This window comes from Parus major, chromosome 2 (genome assembly GCF_001522545.3).
Source record: "Parus major isolate Abel chromosome 2, Parus_major1.1, whole genome shotgun sequence".
NCBI lineage: Eukaryota > Metazoa > Chordata > Aves > Passeriformes > Paridae > Parus > Parus major.
Genome location: NC_031769.1, coordinates 102,558,350 through 102,571,052, shown reverse-complemented (window position 1 = coordinate 102,571,052; position 12,703 = coordinate 102,558,350). Strand labels below are relative to the sequence as shown.

The window sequence follows — 12,703 nt, the reverse complement described above, 5'->3', positions numbered from 1 at the left end:
CCCTGGCCTGTATCCCATGGAAGATTGCAGTGGATGCTTAGCTCCCAGACAAAACATACGGGGCTGTTGTTTGGAGGCGGCCGCCTCTGCGCCGCTGGCTCCCTGTCAAAAACATGTCCAGCCGTTCGCCTCGTGTCCTCCGCCAACTTTTGTTCTCGCCCCCTCCGCCGAGTCTCTCTTCCCCCTGCCCTCCCGCAAAACACTTTTTCAGCGCTTTTCCGCCCCGAGCCCCGCCGTCCCCGCGAGGGGGACGAGGGTGCGGGTGGTTTTCCCAACTTGGGGCGAGGGAAGCGGGGCCGTCCGGCAACTCTTTGTTCGCGGGGACGGCAGCGTGGGGCTTGGGGCGTGTGGGGGGGCATCGGCGGGAGGGCTTCAAACCCCTCCGCGCTCTCTTTCAGCCTTGTTCTGCTGAAAGCTGAAGCCTTTTCTATCCCTTTCATCCCTTAAAACAGGGGGACGAAACACAAAGTACAAAAGTTTTGACGCAGGGTTGAAAGGAGGAAGGCTGTCGTGTCCCCCGCCCCCTATAACCACAAGGCTGTTTGAGTTTTCTTTGTGTCCACTTCCAAACAAACTTTACAGTTAGAGGATCGTTACTCATCGCGCTCGTGGTGCTGTAAGTGCCTTCAGATTAGCGCTTGGCCACAAAGGCGAGGAACATGCTTTCGGATCTAAGGCTCCTGCGCCGTCTGTGAAGAAGTTCATAGCAAAGCAGTGTCTGTTCAGTTGCGATTTGCCAGTCGGCGGTGTGGCCGGAGAGTGTTTTGCATTCAAAGACCATTAAATGCTCCGAAGTGGAGGGTTGGAGGGGAGCAGTGCGCATGTTCAGTACTCCAGAGTTGTGCTGTTTTCCCCCTACTATGCATTCCTGCGGCTCTGTAGTAAAGCAGCCTCTCTCATTGTTAATGCCCTTGGAGCAATTAATGCATATGTAGTTAGTGAAATCACTGGGCTGCTGCAGACATGGTGTGTACTAATATGGTTCGTAGTCCTCGTCAGAAGTTTTTTTTTGGACGTGCCGCTGGGCTAAGAGGAGCGCACACAAAGGGGACTGAGCCACAAAGGCGAAGTTTAAAGAGCAGGCAGGGTGGTGTTGGGGAGCGCGTTGTCCCGCGGGAGCCGAGGGGGGCCAGGTCCCAGCACAGCCGAGCGCAGCCCCCCGTGCCCAGAGACAGCGGCAGCGCTGGCTTTTAAATGTTTCACGCGTCTTAGGTAGGTCGAGATTCTTCACCCTCTATTGGAAGCAGTTTGTGGTTTGTTTCCCCCCGCTCTTTTATAGTTTCGCTGAATTAATTTAGCCCAGTTATTTTTAGGACATTCCTATGCTGCCTATTTGCACAGCAGTGGTGAGCTGGTTTCCTGTCTGCTGTTGCTTCCATTGTTCAGACTTCTCTCCCCGAGGGCAGCTGCTGGTTGGTGAAATACCAAACTCCCTGCACTTTCAACTGTTGTTCTTGCCACCCCCGAAATAAATGCGTGTGGAAAACGCTGACGTAGTTTCTAGGTATGCATGTGTAGGGCTTTGTGTGTAAGAGAGTGTGTGTAAGCTCTGCTTTGAGGATTGCAAATCCTGGGCTGAAACAATGGAAACAATGAAAGGTGACAGGCGAGAGGGAGAACTTTTGAGAGAGGCCATGGGCCTGGGGTTTGCGTGGCACAAATTAAAAGGTGAGGAGACAAAGGGGGAAACTTTTTAAAAAGATGTTAGGGCTAGGGTGCCTTTGTTTTAATAAAGGTTGGGCTTGTACTTATTTGTGACCTCCTGGCATTTGAAGCTCATTCAAGAAGTTTCAAAGAGTGACTTTGTTACAGATTTCTTGCTTGCACTCCTAAAAAAATCCCGTTTAGAGGAAAAAAGAAAGTATAGTACAGCCAAGTCTAGTTGCTTCAGAAGTAATAAAAGTGCAAGCTGTAAAGTACAGAGGAAAACAATTAGGCTGGTTCCTCAATTATGAAACTCATTCAGAGGAAAGAAGGTGGTGTGGTTTTTGGTTGGTTTTTTTTTTTTTGTTTTTGTTTTTTTTACTGTGGAAATTCCCTTCTGTATCCTTGTAGTTTTTTTCTGCTTATGAATAATTTGAAACGAATGTAACTTTGTTGTTGCTTTTTAAATTTGTATTACATTTTAGTTAAATTTTTTGTTACGTGTGTTGAGTTTTAGTTTTTTTGTGTATGTAATGCTGTGTTTTTGTTGGTTAGTTTTGTTGAGGGTTTTTTGTTTGTTTTTGTGGGTTTTTTTAAGCTAGCATACTGGATTTAAACCTCAGGACTCTTCTATGGATAGTTTCATTTACTAGTGACATGATAACAATCACACGGAACCTACATGGCTTGTTAATTAGCTGATTTAGAACACAGTCTCGAAAAAGCACAGGCATGTGCTCAAGTTTATACTTGTGAAGAATCTAACTGAACTTGGTTACAACAGGATCGGGGACTTAGATAGGAACTTGTTCTGTTTATCAGTCCTCATAAAAAAAAAATATCACTTAAGAAATTCAGAGAATCCTAAGGGGTGGAAGATTTTCTTCAAGGTGATTTTTTTCTATCCCCTCTGGAGGGCAGAGATTGTTCCTTGTGGTATACTTTGTCCTCTTTTGAATAACAATTGGCTTCTGCCACTTCCTCTGTGAAGCTCTTCCTCGACACAATGGGATAGTTGTTGGGGGTTTTTTTTTGTGCTTCTTTTTCCCCTCATAGCCTACATTTTTAATTTGTTTAATTTCCATCTTACTTGTCTCAGCCACTCTAAATACTATGTCCTCCCCCTCAAAGTATTTCAGCATACCTGTTTAAGTGGCAGTAGTTTGTTTTGAAATCAGCTTTAGTCATCACTGTACTTTTACTCAAGTTGTTTCAAGCTGTTAAGTTTGGGTGTTGAGCCCAGACTCCAGATCCTAGGTGTAATCTTCCCTGAGCTGATTACGGGGAGGACCTGTAAAGTCTTTGGGCTGCGATACAATGCAACAGTGCATTCAGTCACATACATGACTTCAGCTGGGAGGCCAGGAGGATAAAGTAATTTACAAAGAAGGGATACTGATCATGTAGTCCTTAGGTCATTAACAGCATAAACTACTCTTTTAAGTGGTGATGTGCGAGTGAAGGACTGGGATTTTGTGTTGTTTCTCTCTGCAAATGAACTTGTGCTGCTTTGATTTTAGTTCTATAAAAGCAGGGGTTTTTATTTAGATTAAATGTCTTTAGGAGGAGACATAAAATAGCCTGGCCCTAGCCTGCTTTTAATGCAAAATAAATTAGTAGGTCAGCTGGGGCTACTCATCGTGTCCACAGGCCTTTATTCTGGGTGTAAATAACAGTAAGCCAATGGTCCAGTCATGGAGCGTGGCCAGGAGCCTTTTCAGTTGGGCCCTGTTAAAACAGGAAACCAGCAGCGAATAGGCTGATTACTAACAAGACGGAAAAACAAAGCTGGGTTGTAATCAGCAGGAATGCTTTAATGAAAACAGAGCCTTGACAGCAACAATGTGGCTCCTGCTCTAGTAAGAAATATCAGCTGGGGTAGTGCGAGATTTCTAGCCATGACTTCCTGTTGCTGCTAGCTCTGTGCTGCCCCGGAGAGATCTGCCACGAGTTCAGAGGGCTGATCAGCTATTTAAATGAGCTCATTTAAACGGGCAGAAGTCCTACTACACTGGGTTTCCTGCTTAACCAAAACCTGCTTTGTGTCACTAACTCACTGTGTCAATTAATATGACACACTAAGCCAGCGGGTCAAAGGGCTGGTGACTCATTTCTTGCTAGGTAGGTTACGGTTAGTCAGATGGCAACTTTTACTTTAGCAAAAGATCTTGTTTGAAAAGGGAGAAACGTTTTTATACTGCTGGCTTGCAGACAGTATCTTGTCACTTTTCTTTTTTTTTTTTTCAGCTAAAGAAAAAGCAACAGTTCTAGGAGTGGTTTTGCTGTTAAGTCAGTTTTCTGAAATTCAGAAAGGTGTCCATGGAGTCTTCTTGTTGTGTGGTAGATCCTGGAAAGGTCACCTCAGATTGTCTGGTGTGTGTCTGGAGTACTTTTTGTTATGCCGTGTAAATACTGTTTGCAAACCATTAGACATCTAACTTTTTCATAGTAGTTTCTCCTTCCCTCTTGTTTCCAGCCCTCGCTGATTGCCTCTCCCTCTTCTCCAAGGCCTTGCTTTACTGCCCATTATATTTGAAAACAAACAAAAAACCCAACCCAGTGAAGTGCTGCAACAGTTCTGGTTTCTGACAAACAAGAAAAGCACACTTCAAAACATTGTCTGAATAGCATAGGCTAGTTTTAGCTAGTTTAAAATTCAATTTAAAAGGGCTGAGCTGCTTTGCAGAGCTGTCCTGTTGTCTCTGCAGGATCTTTGTTCCCAGAAGTGTTCCTCATGGCTTCAGGAGCCCACGGTTCAAGGCATGTTCTCAGGTCAGGTTGCAAGCGTGACAGCGCTTTCCATGAAGCCATGACAAAGTGGTTTGCTTGGAATCTTCGTAAAGCAAACTTTGGACATACTTTCTACATGAATTAAGAACCTGTTTACTTAATTTGGAGTTTATCTTGTGTTGGTTATTTAAATATTGTCCTATTGTTCCTGTTCCATGACTGGATAATTTATGTAGCTAATCATCAGAGGAAAAATTTGGTATGTCAGTTTGGTGTTTGTTGGTAACATAAATCAGCAGTTGGGAGAATGAAAACAATACCAAGTAAGTTAGTGAAGTAACTATGCCAGACAGATTGCAGATTGATCATCCTGTTGGGAATGCTTGCAAATGCTTTGTGTATTAAAACTGTGCATTTAAAATTGGACAACTTAAACTAAATTTAAGGATATTGGAGCTATTCATAAATAGAGGAAGGAAAGAATAATTTACCGTGTCAGCTTTGGCTGAAGTTTGGAAGTGTGAGGAAAGGTCCTTCTCTGTTTCTCTCCCTACCCTCCTGCCAAGTATTACAGAAAACTTGCACATGGATGCCTTCTATCTTTCTTTGTGTGGTGGTGGGAGGCTTTGGTGGCTGGTTGGTTGGCTTTTATAAAGGGCATTACTTCCTTCTGTGCTTTACTTATGGATATTACATAGTTTTATATAGTTTAATATTTTCACAGGTACACTTGTTGTTTAGGGCTTACTTTATTTCCTTAAATAGAATTTTTAAATTACTGTTGGTTGGCCACTGAAGATTTTACTTTTGACATTTAGTTGGCTTTACTATTAGTTTTAGTGTTACAAAGTGAGCAAGTTTCTTCCTTTCCACCCCCTCAACCCCAAACTAAGTTCAAAAGACAAAAAGATTAAGGGCTTGTTTTCCTTCTGTAGTTTCTGAAAAACTGCTTCCGAAAGCCAGTGTGAGTTCACTTGAAATTAGTATTAATTTGTAGAAGTTGAATATGGGTAGTATCTTATTTGGACTTGTATATAGTTTATAAGATTCCTAAAATATCTGGTGAGTTTAAAGCATGGTTTTCTTCTTTTTTTATGTTTTATGGAGCCAGTGACTTGTGTGTCCTACCAAAGGAGTAGAATTTTAGCCTTCTTAACTATTGAATGCTTGCTTGTTTGATTTACATTCCGTGGCTTCATGTTACTAGTAGTGTGGTGTACATATATAAAGAGATAATCAGATTTTGAAATCTCTTCCTTCCTTTGTGTTGGAGGGAGAAGGTATGTAGTCAACTTGTAAATTTGGAGCCCTTATAGTAAGCATAGCACAGAACACAAGTTTCCAGGGATAAAAACATGAGATGAAAACTACAAAGTTGAAAAAATAGTCAGGATAAAAATGGGTATATTTAAATGATCATGGTTCTTTGATACAGAATGCAATTAAATGAGAGTCCATTTCCTGAAAAACAGGTGAATTCTTAGGCACCTGGTTCTTCCCTTCTTTTGCACTTTTTTCCCTTCAAAAATGAAAATCTCCTTAGGGGTGGTGACAAACACAATTTTTCCCTTTCTTTTTTTGTTCTTCCATGAATGCTTCTGAATAGATGTAATTATTCTTTTACAAAATCTACAACCTGTCCTTCTCAGGAGAGAAGCATCAGGATGTTAAGAAATGATTAAATAAGCTACTGCTTGAGTTGTGGTGTTTTAAGTTCCTGCTTGTTGACCTTTTGCCCAGCCATTGGATAGTTATCCTTGAAAAAAAGTGCTGGATGCATACCATAGCAAGCAAACTTGGACAAGATTCTCATTAGATAGAAGCTATCTGATAACGTGCAGCAGATAAAAGGTTGCCAGGGGAACAAGAAAATGAAGGTTTGCAGAGAAGAATTCCTTTAGGAATGGATCATTGGTGCTACTTTTTGTTCAGCTGACAGAAAAGCTGCAGCATGACAAGTTAACGCTGCAGGACGAATCTCCCGTACAAGGGGCTGTACAGTAACAGTAATATAATTTTATATCACATTAACAGTACAGACAGTTAATGTGATATAAAATGTCTGAGCCATGCAGCACCGGAGCCAAGCAGTTAACAGATTTAGGAGGCTGATTGTCCTTGTCCTTGTCAATTGTAGGTGTAGTTGCAATATCAGGCAGTGAAACGGAGGATGATGACACTATGGATGTCCCACTGGATCTTTCCTCATCTGCTGGCTCGGGCAAACGGCGGAGACGTGGCAACCTGCCCAAGGAGTCTGTGCAGATTCTTCGGGACTGGCTCTATGAGCACCGATACAATGCTTACCCTTCAGAGCAAGAGAAAGCGCTGTTATCCCGACAAACACACCTTTCCACACTACAGGTATTTAAAAAAGCAGTTCTCCCTTCTAAAGGAGCTGTTTTTCTGTTTTAATTCAGCTGTGGTCTAGTCATGGATAAAAATGTTTACACTGCATGTGACATTTCCTTTTTTATTGCTACTCTCCTGCTGATGGCACTCATAAGGAGAGATAGAGCCTGATTATGTGTTACAGTGATCTTTGTTTATTGGGAATAAAATTACTTTTCTGGGAGAACAGACAGTCATGAATTGGAGCATGCATGCTAATTTTTTGCGGAATTGTGCCCCAAAAGATGTAAAGTGTCTGTACAAGGTAATTTATTGGGAGAAGAAGGTACTTATTTGTCAGCAGAGGTTTTATGGTAATAGATGTGCAGGTTAACATGTAACTCTTCACTTACAAAACGGCAGCTTGAGGCTCATTCCAGTAGAACATGGACATACATAATTATGTGTATGATGATTGCCGTTAAAATCGGTGGAACAGCCTATATGGGTTAAGAGCTACTCAAGGGTGTTATTACAGGTATGGTGAGGCCTTTGTGGGATTATTTTGGATTCTTACCCTGGGATGCCACTGGCATCTGTGAGATCCCTTGGATGGATCATTCTCATCTTTTGTGATCATCTTCGGTGGAATAGCTTTTGCCCATTGCTGCATCCCACGCTGTGGGAAGGTGGCTGCATGAGAGCTTGGGTAAACCGGGGTTTGGTTTTGGGAACTGCTAAATAGGGAGCACTCCTGTTGAGTCCTGGGCTTTATTTTTCCATATTAATTCATTAGTGCAAGTTTCATAATTGGCTACAGAGTAAAAATTTTTTTATGCAACATTATAAAGAAGAATTCTTTTATGTAGTAAAGAGAAAAAAGACGTTAAACTATAAACTATCCTGTATTGCCCAGGAAACCGGTTGATATTTAAACAAGGACAAACTTAAATGAGGTAATTCATGTTATGTCTGTCGACACAGTCAGTTGAACAAGGAAAATCAGTAACTATTTGTGGGAGGAGTGGCTCTCTTCAGAGAGAAAAGGTTTTCCTGTTGTTAATTAACCTAAGCTAGGGAACAATAGCCAATAGGTTAATGTGTGTGCACAGAGTTAAAAGCTAACCCCCTAGTTTGGACTTCAGATGTCCCGGGGCTTTCTGTAACAAGAGCAGGGAGAGTCGGTGTTGGGACAAGGGAAGGGCCTTTGCCAGGCGTGTCAGAACTTGTCATTAGGTCTGTATTTTGTTGTGCAGTGAAGGAAACTGCTTGGAGGGGTTCATTAATCTAACCATCCGCTCTAGTGGCACATAATTGGGAATGAATGAAGGTAGAAATTAAGATGTCATTATATTCCCAGGTCTGCAACTGGTTTATCAATGCACGCCGCAGGCTGTTACCTGACATGCTGAGGAAGGATGGCAAAGACCCAAATCAGTTCACTATCTCGCGGCGAGGGACCAAGCTTCCCGAGGGCGGCCTGGTGGAGTCTGCCATCAGCACAAAGAACTACATTCCCCTGCTGGAGGAGACTGCCTTCCTTCCCGCTGCCGCACCGCTCGGCAAGACTGTGTCCTCTTCCAAGCCGGCTTCCCCGGGGTCGGTCCTGGCTCGGCCGTCGGTGATTTGCCACACGACTGTGACTGCGTTGAAAGATGGCCCTTTCCACTTTTGCCAACCAGCTGATGTAGGCCAGACCACGGACCTGCAGCAGCCCCCGGCTGGCGGCTTCACAGATAACCCCCTCTCCTGCCATGAGGACGCATCCAAACTGGGACCTGGTGCAAACACACAAAGTGGGCTCTTTAACACTCCTCCTCCAACACCACCAGACCTTAACCAGGATTTTAGTGGATTTCAGCTTCTGGTGGATGTTGCACTCAAAAGGGCGGCAGAGATGGAGTTGCAGGCGAAACTTATGGCCTAAATCCCCTTCCTTCTCCTTCTCCGTTTTGTTCTACCAGGCAGGGATCTAACAGCTGTGTGGTTATTGCCACCCACACGATATCAAAAGACTTCACTGCATTATTATTATTTTTTTTATTAATCTTATTTGCACAAGGGGATTGCTGAAATGAAGCTTCCTGTCACTGAGATGGTCTTCAGTGGAATACGGTCATTCCAAGATTTACGAACTTAAAGCTACTGTAGAAAGAAAGGATTGTGTGTTTTGTTGGGATTTTTTTTTAATGTTTTCTTTGTAGATTTTTCATAATGTGAGATGTTTCCCAAGATCATGTGATTTGTTTTGTTTCTTTCAGACTGTGCAATATCTAGTAATGATATAGAGTCTTCTTATCATTCCCATGTGAAACGGAATATACCGACACGCTGTCTAAATTTTCAATTTTTTTAACAATACAAACTTTGGATGATCATGCTTTTTTCCCATAATATAATAAAATATTTTCTTTAAAAGTCATGCATGCAGAGTATTTTGTTGAGTACAAGCTTTGCAGAAAACATGAATTACCTTTGAAATAAATGGAAGTGAGAAATATTTTTGAGCTCATACTGACTTTGTTTGGTTTAGAGAGCCATGCTAGCCGTTGTTGTTAACCAGATGTTTAAAAGAATGCTGAAAAGTGGGCCAGGAGTACCTGATGGTGTTCTGCTATGTTGAAATTCTTTTAAGGGGCCAATGGGAGCTATGTAGGCAATTCTGACTAAATTTCAGAGGGAAACCTTGGGCCCCTCTAAGAGTTCCAGCTCTTGGCTACTTGAAATATTTTAAGGCTAGGAAATGTGATGGCTCATGGGGAAGATCTGAAGATAAAAGGAAGAGGCCAAAAGAGGGGCTGGGACAAGTGTTCTTTGCAGATCTTTGAGATGCAGCTCCTAGACATGACTGGTGACAAATTTTGATAGGGGAGGGCAAGGGCTTCTACCCTTACTTGGACTAGATTGACAAGGTTTTTGTTCAGTAATTCTAGTAGACTGAAATAAAGTAGGCTGTATTGCATTGAAATCTGAGTTCTGGGAGCCAGGTCTTTGTGAGATACTTTAACAGGTGGTTGGCTAAGATTTAGAAGTGATCCCTGTTGTATTGGGGTGTATTTTTGCCAACAGAATCTAAGTTACCTTTCAGAAAAGGACTTTGCCATCAGAATGACTTATTACTGAAAAATGTGAAGACTCGCAGGTCACATTTCAACTTACTTGAATGTCAGTCGCCCACCCTTATCCTTCCAACAACAGTGAAATAAGAGACCTCCAGGGTAAAAAATTGGTTCTGGCTAATCTTTAAAAACAAACCAGTTGTCTGTTTGGGAGATTGGGGGAGGGCTTTAAGGAACAGAAGAGTTGGTGAATTTAAGGGTATCATTATGAGTAGAAAGAAGACTACAGTATTTTGACTGCTATTCTGTTTTTGCTGTGGCCTTTATCACTTTCTAGTGTCAAATACTCTGTTTTCTGGAGTGCTCTTTGGAATTCTTCTGAACTTGTGCCTTTCTTGAACCTTCATGTTTAAAATCAAAGTGGCAAGCAGTAAACACTGGCTTACTTATGACTGCATTGGTCATCCTAATATACTGTATCAATATAGAATTATTTTTAAAAATAATTTGGAAATAAAGCTGGAAAATAATTTTGAACATAGAGATGGCTGTATGCTCTGTCTTCAGGGAATTGCAGGTGGGTACAGAAGAGCCTTGTGTAGTCAAATACACACTGTATTTGATGCTTCTGAGCTATTTTTCCTGGGATACCTATGTATGTATTGTTTGGTTGTTTTTTTTTTTTTTAATGACTAACTGTAAAATGGAAGTGCTGTTTTGTGTAACTATGAGGTTCGTGTTGAGGGAAAAGTTGGTTAATAGACATGGTTTTGTGGAATAGGTGATTTATCTTAAGGGGTGCTACACACCCAAAGTGGACTGTCATCTTTGATAAATGTTTGGAAGATGCCTTGTCCTTTCCTGTTCTTGCAGGAAGGAACTTTATTGCAACACTCCTTACACCCATGCTTCAAGCACTAGTGAAAGAAAAACAGCTTCTCAAATATGTTTGCATTGTTTGATTTGAATTGCTCGACATTTTCCTCTTTTGTTTCCTTTTTTCAAAGCAGCTTGCTGTGCTGTGGGCTAAAGAAAAAGTGGGGCACTGAGATCATTAAAGGGCATTTTCAGAGATATTTACTCTTCATTACTTTGTCCTTTAAAATAAAGAATGTCAGCAAGCTTAGAAGAAAAAAACTTTGCTGGTTGAGCTGACCAGTTCTGTAATTTCACTATAACAGCTGCAGTACTGAAAATGAGAATAGAATGAGGAAGAAAGCTGTTGCCATTCAGGTTAACAGTTTTCATTGAAAGTAAAAGCCTGTGGTCTCTGTTTTCATTTACTATTATGCCATGCAAAGTGGTTTTAGTGTAAATGACCACCAAAGTCCTGCTCATGTGATGAGCACTGCATTTCCATTTTGCTGACTGACCTAACCTGGGAACTTCACTGGTGACCAATTTTGCTTGAGGCCAATTATATACTTCTTAAATTATTATTTGTGTTAAGGTTACACCTAGAAGTTGGGCTGTACTTGTAAGTGAGACGGCTGTGGCTGAGTAGCACCTGACACCACACCATGTAAAAGCTTTTCCCTACCCTGAGGTGTTATTTAACTTGAAGAAGAAAATGACTCATATTGACTACCCACTAAAATGTATCAAAAGGGAGTTTCTGCTTTCCTGTGATCTAGCACTGATAGTTTTGGTGCTGGCTATTGAAGTTTACCTAAAGCTATTCCTTCTGACTATAAACCTGAAGTGACTTTTATCTAAAGTTATCAAAGGTAGGTAGATGTAGGGCATTGGGTGGAGCCAGGATCCTGAGTTAAGCAGGAGTCCTAGTAATAAACCAAAGGCTTCATGTGCTGCTTCATGACCCCTGGTAGAGCAAACATAAAGATTTGTTTGTGAAACTTGTTTTACCATGGAAAAGAAAAAAAAAAAAAAATAAGCAGAGACAACATGGGTGGTTTTGCTGTTCTTGCAGCAATGATACACCTCAGTGCAAAGCAGTTTTGTCAAAACCCAACCTCTGAGAATACACACTTTGGCTGCTCTGAAGCTGAAGGGAAGGCATTTCTGTGTGTTGCTGGAGACTGTGTGGCCAGCCAGGGCGTCAGCGAGCTAAGAGGTATGACAAATTCATGCCAGGGAAAACAGCTCACACGCAGACTTCATCAACCTTGTTTTCATGGCTTTTGTGTCTTGTAAACAAGTTGTGGCAGCTGCATGTGATAAATCTCTGCGCAAAGCAAAAATAATTACAATGGGGAGGGAATCTTGAGGCTGGCGTCGCAGGCTGCGTGCAGGGAGGGGGTGGTGTCTCGCTGCCTGTTGCTGGGGGGGTTTGTGGTGTCCCACATGTCTCCCAGCTTGTGCCATGAGGTCAGCGTACATGGCTGTAAAGCCGTTGGAGCTGCAACAGCTGGCCTCGTGTTATGGGGGAGGGAACGGGGCGAGCAGAGCTGGAAGCCGGGAGAACTTGCATGGTTTCACCTCCCGGGCGATGCCAACAGCAGGATCCTGCTGCCCAGGCAGAGCGGGGGGCGTGCGATAACTTCACTGGAGAAGGGGAAGCGGGAGAAAGTAAGCAGCAACCAAGGAGAGAGAGTGTGTGGTGGGGAATCAGTTTTCCCCTTGGAGATGAGGTAAGGCTGCAGCGGGAAGCCCAGCCCACAGAAGGTGCAGTGCAGCTGGGAGTCCAGGTGCGCCCTGACCCTGTTTAGTGCCACTTTTACACCTACGCTATTTAGGCCACTTGCAGTTAACTGTGTCCTGCCTGTCAAAGTCTGTTTTCATTTACCATTTTTCTTCAAGCACTCATGCAGGGCTTTTTTGGTAACCCTTGGAGTACTTCATATTCTCTTCAAAACATTTAGTTTTGGTTTGTTTTTTTTTTTTTCCCCTTTCTTTCCCTACTTGGCATCTTGCAATTGTCAACTTCCTGCCTGGCTTTTTTCCAGCAGGATTACTGGCACAAATACAGCTAATGTTCA

The 12,703-nt window shown here is 42.5% G+C and overlaps 1 protein-coding gene across 3 annotated transcripts in view; it reads left to right on the top strand.

Annotated features, from left to right (window-relative positions):
- TGIF1 (TGFB induced factor homeobox 1) overlaps positions 1-10,305 on the top strand; it is an 11,908-nt gene extending 1,603 nt beyond the window's left edge. For 2 of the 3 annotated variants that reach the window (XM_015619943.3, XM_015619941.3), the window contains 2 exons: positions 6,512-6,738; positions 8,066-10,305. In XM_015619943.3, the coding sequence (XP_015475429.1) occupies positions 6,556-6,738; positions 8,066-8,632 (750 nt within the window). In that variant the 5' untranslated portion in view covers positions 6,512-6,555 and the 3' untranslated portion in view covers positions 8,633-10,305. Of the gene's footprint in view, positions 1-435; positions 1,669-6,511; positions 6,739-8,065 lie in introns of those variants that run through there. The other variant, XM_019005822.2, reaches the window with a different exon arrangement.
- Positions 10,306-12,703: the final 2,398 nt, after the last annotated feature.